The sequence below is a fragment of the Anabrus simplex genome, chromosome 1 (genome assembly GCF_040414725.1).
Source record: "Anabrus simplex isolate iqAnaSimp1 chromosome 1, ASM4041472v1, whole genome shotgun sequence".
NCBI classification, from domain to species: domain Eukaryota; kingdom Metazoa; phylum Arthropoda; class Insecta; order Orthoptera; family Tettigoniidae; genus Anabrus; species Anabrus simplex.
Genome location: NC_090265.1, coordinates 628,873,678 through 628,877,686, shown reverse-complemented (window position 1 = coordinate 628,877,686; position 4,009 = coordinate 628,873,678). Strand labels below are relative to the sequence as shown.

General features: G+C 41.5%; 1 protein-coding gene across 1 annotated transcript; it reads left to right on the top strand.

Moving 5' to 3' along the window:
* Window positions 1-489: 489 nt before the first annotated feature.
* Window positions 490-3,726, top strand: LOC136871313 (uncharacterized PE-PGRS family protein PE_PGRS46). The gene is made up of 2 exons (XM_067144972.2): window positions 490-576; window positions 2,521-3,726. The coding sequence occupies exons 1-2, from the start codon at window positions 517-519 to the stop codon at window positions 3,364-3,366; spliced, it is 906 nt and encodes a 301-aa protein (XP_067001073.2). The 5' UTR covers window positions 490-516; the 3' UTR covers window positions 3,367-3,726.
* Window positions 3,727-4,009: the final 283 nt, after the last annotated feature.

Below are 4,009 nucleotides of genomic sequence, written 5' to 3'. Positions count from 1 at the left end.
GGAAATTCAAACTATGTTCTCTGCCAAGAGTATACAGTATATTCAGAGTACACAAATCAGCTGGGATGTCAGTTGGCTTCATACAACAGTACGAATCTTGAATAGTTATTCCTTACTCAATCGCACACTGAAGTGAAAGGTTATAATACGTTACCATTAAGTTCTCGAATATAGTATGAGGCTCTCACAACTTTAATAGGAAATGGACCTGTAACTTTTTTCAGAAAATGTGGTTGTTTCGTTTTTGTAAGATTCAAAGGACAAATAAATTGAGATTTCTTTTGCTTCGTAATGAAAATGCAGGGGTTAATATTTTTGACAAGTCCCAGCTACTCACACTGGATGTGGACTAGAATCCTATGTGACAATGATGAGGTAAACCAGGCATTGACGTATCATCCCAGCCGTGCTTTACGCGCGCTGTCCAGATAGCACTTTATGTGTCATCCCCTTAGCAGAGTATAAAAATGTAGGTCGCTTCAGTAGAGGTATCTACTCCTCTGAGAGAACATCGTCATGACCAGTTTCAACCTTCCACTGCTTCTGGGCTCCGTGCTCTGCCTGACTATCAGCATTGTATGTATCTCGTCAACCTAACTATAAATCTTCTAGGACAGTGGTATTTAAAGTGTGGTGCGCGTACCACTAGAGGTACGCGGGGTCGTCTCAAGGTTCACAAAATAAACGTAGCTTCTAACTGTTTTCGGTGCTCAGTTAGAAAAGAGTCGATCCTGCTCAATTTCAATAAAATCTTGCTTTGATTTAGGGTTTTTGTCTACCACCACAGAGAGTCCACTTTCCGAACTTCTCATTTTGAAATACGCGTTAGCTTGTACCTCCCTTTGACTAGGTACATGTAAATGCTCACTATGCTGTATTTACCTTTTTTAAATGTTTTGTTTCTACGTGCACTAATTCACTTCAATTTTTCTTCTCTAGCAGCGTATGTACAATTGTAATTGTTGCGTTAATAATTATAATCTTTTACCAGGCGGCTCGCGAGCGCCGTACATTCTACTTGTAAATGCCCCGCATGCACAAATGATGTATGGGATGTCTACCAATGGATTTTCACAGGGAAACTACTGCCAGCGGGCAGGTTACGTCAGAATACGAAGAGATAACAACCGGACGGTCGCTCGCAGCAACCGGTCTAATGCAACTCCCTGCATTAGTAAACCTCGTTTTTCACCGCATAGTTCTAGGCTGCTTATGGTACAGCAGCAGTATATTTTCTGTTTGCATATCGACAATGGCTAGTGTGTTCAGCAGCGACGAATACACAGACATCATTTTAATCTGGACAACCTGGTCGGAATGCAGCCGAAGTCCCAATCAACGTCTGCCTTCTACACACGTATTTCGCCCGGTAGGTAAGGAAGCGACCATGGACATTAGTTCAATATCTCAAGGCCCCATTCTTTTCATAATGCGCATCTTGGGTTCTCACCTTGTGGGACATGTGCAGCAATCATAGACCTACAACTGAGTCTTGCATTACTTCCATCTGCTTCTGTCACGTACTTCCTGTAACTTATCCGTACATAGCTTCTGTGTTTTTCTACCCCAACGGTATCTCTTTACCACCTCTGGTATATATATGCCGCCGAAAAAGTGTTGAATTTCTCCATCGTACTTAATAGCCATGTACAGTATACCCTGTAAGAAGTGGTATCGGACAACCTGCTAAGTATGATAGGCCTAACAGTAGCGAGCAATATTATTATTTGCCATTCTCTACCACAAGTATACATCATTGGGGACAGATCTTCCTTATTCAAAGTGTCGAAATGTTATTTGATATTGCAAGTCTTTGTCAAGTAATTGATTGATTTCTGAGACCTAGATGCTTACGTCTCGTTTTGCTTCTCTTTGGCTCACCATGTGAAGGAAATAAATTATTTAACTCCTGCTCTCCCTAGGCTATCAGCAAAACACCACCACGTAATCTCTTAATGTCTCTACTTCATTCTAGGTCATTACTTCTTCCAGTGCCTCAGTGGACAGATTTTCGCTCCGAGGGCCTGTGTCACCTTCATTCCGTTTACCCAGCGGGTTTCAGTTCAAGGCCTCTTTCTCGATGGCTTTAGGCCTAACTCCCTTTTCTAGAGTATGCCCAATACGTTTATATCTTCACTGTTTGATCTGTGAGGACCAACTAGATATCACCGGGCCTTGTTAACAATTCATGGAATTCATTTCTGTCCAGTAGATGAGAAAAATAGTTCGCAAACTGCCGTTGACGAGGGTTTGTAGGTTATCATTTAGTTACGTTCCTTGCCTTTGACCCATCCAAAAATACTGTACATTGCTTCGAAAGATGCAGGGATTATGACCTCAAGTGAAGCGAATAGGACTATTTCGAAGAAGAGACACCACAGTCAGTAATTTAGTGATAGAACGGAAGTGATTAATTAAGGGAATCAACTGGTCATTTATAACTGAACAATAATCTTCAATCATAAAATATTAAGTATGATCAGTATTCATGGAGCTAATTTTGCATTAATATGCTTGCAGGCTTCAGCAAACCCAGGCGTCATTCACGTCTATGGTCGTAGAAGCGTCATTCACGTCCATGGTCATGGATGTGGCATCGTGGGAGGTCCAGTTGTAGATGGAACCGTCGGAACTATCGGTCTTGGAAAAAGTGGCGGGGGAGTTCCACTAGTTGAAGCAATCGGACCTCACGGTGTTGGTGGAATTGTTGGATCTCACGGCCTTGGAGGAATCGTCGGAACTACTGATCTTCATAAGGGTGTCTTAGGAAGTTTCGGTTTGGGGGGAACCACCGGAATTGCCGGTGTTGGTAAGGGGGTGTGGGGAGTTCCCCTTGTTGGGCAAGTAGTCGGAACTGATGGTCTGAGAGGCATCTATGGATCCCATGGTTTAGGAGGAATCATTGGTACTACGGGTTTTGGTCTTGGCAAGGGTGTTTGGGGAACTCAGGGTTTGGGAGGAATCGTGGGATCTCACGGTCTTGGCGGTATCAGTCTTAGTAAGGGTTTTTGGGGAACACGCGGTTTAGGAGGAATCGTAGGATCTCACGGTCTTGAAAGTCTTGGTCGTGGTAAGGGTGTCTGGGGAACTCAAGGTTTGGGAGGAATCGTCGGATCTCATGGTCTTGGAGGTGTAATCGGAACTACTGGTTTTGGTAAGGGTGTATGGGGCGCTCCTGTTGTTGGAGGAGGAATTAGTACTCATGATTTGGGAGGAGTAGTTGGAACCTCTGGTCATGGTTCCTGGGGATCAGTTGGCTCAGTAGGTCTTGGTAAAAGTCTCGTAGGAGTTGGAGCGCACCCAGTTGGTGCGGTTGGAACAGTCGGGGTTGGCAAAGGTCTTATTGGTGTCGGATATCATCACTAAGAACAAGTTGCAATTAAGAGCTAATAGTATTCTTAACTAAAAGAGTTCCTATTTCTACAATTCGTCAATATTACAATAATGTGTATGTAAATAAAACCTACATTTAGAAATAATTGAAAGAGCAGTACAAAATGTCTCTGACCTCGTACACTAAACTGATGACTGATTTTTACCTTGTAATAAGCGTTAAATTTCATTTTGGTCTTCTTACTACTGATAAGATATTTCTTGTTCATATAAACAAACATTATTGAATTCCATGTATGTTCATTCATTATAAGTTCACTTCATCGAAGAAGATAAATCTCTGTCATTTCAATACATTTTGTTTGTATATCTAACATAAATATAGTGAATATAGTATATATATATATAAATATATATATAAATATAGTGTACTTACTATGCAATTCACACTACCAATAAATGGGATTGACATAATTAACCTTGTGTGACAGAATCTTGTTCGGAGACTGATTCTCCTTTATCCCCTCTGAGTTTCCTTTCGAACCAGAATAGCAATTTGCTTGTACGAAATTGCAATGTATAAGTTCAGTTTCTAAGAAGGACAGGCATCAGTAGAAGTCCGAGACTCTCCCACTGAAAAGACGAATCAGCTAGACAATATTATAACAAATTTTAT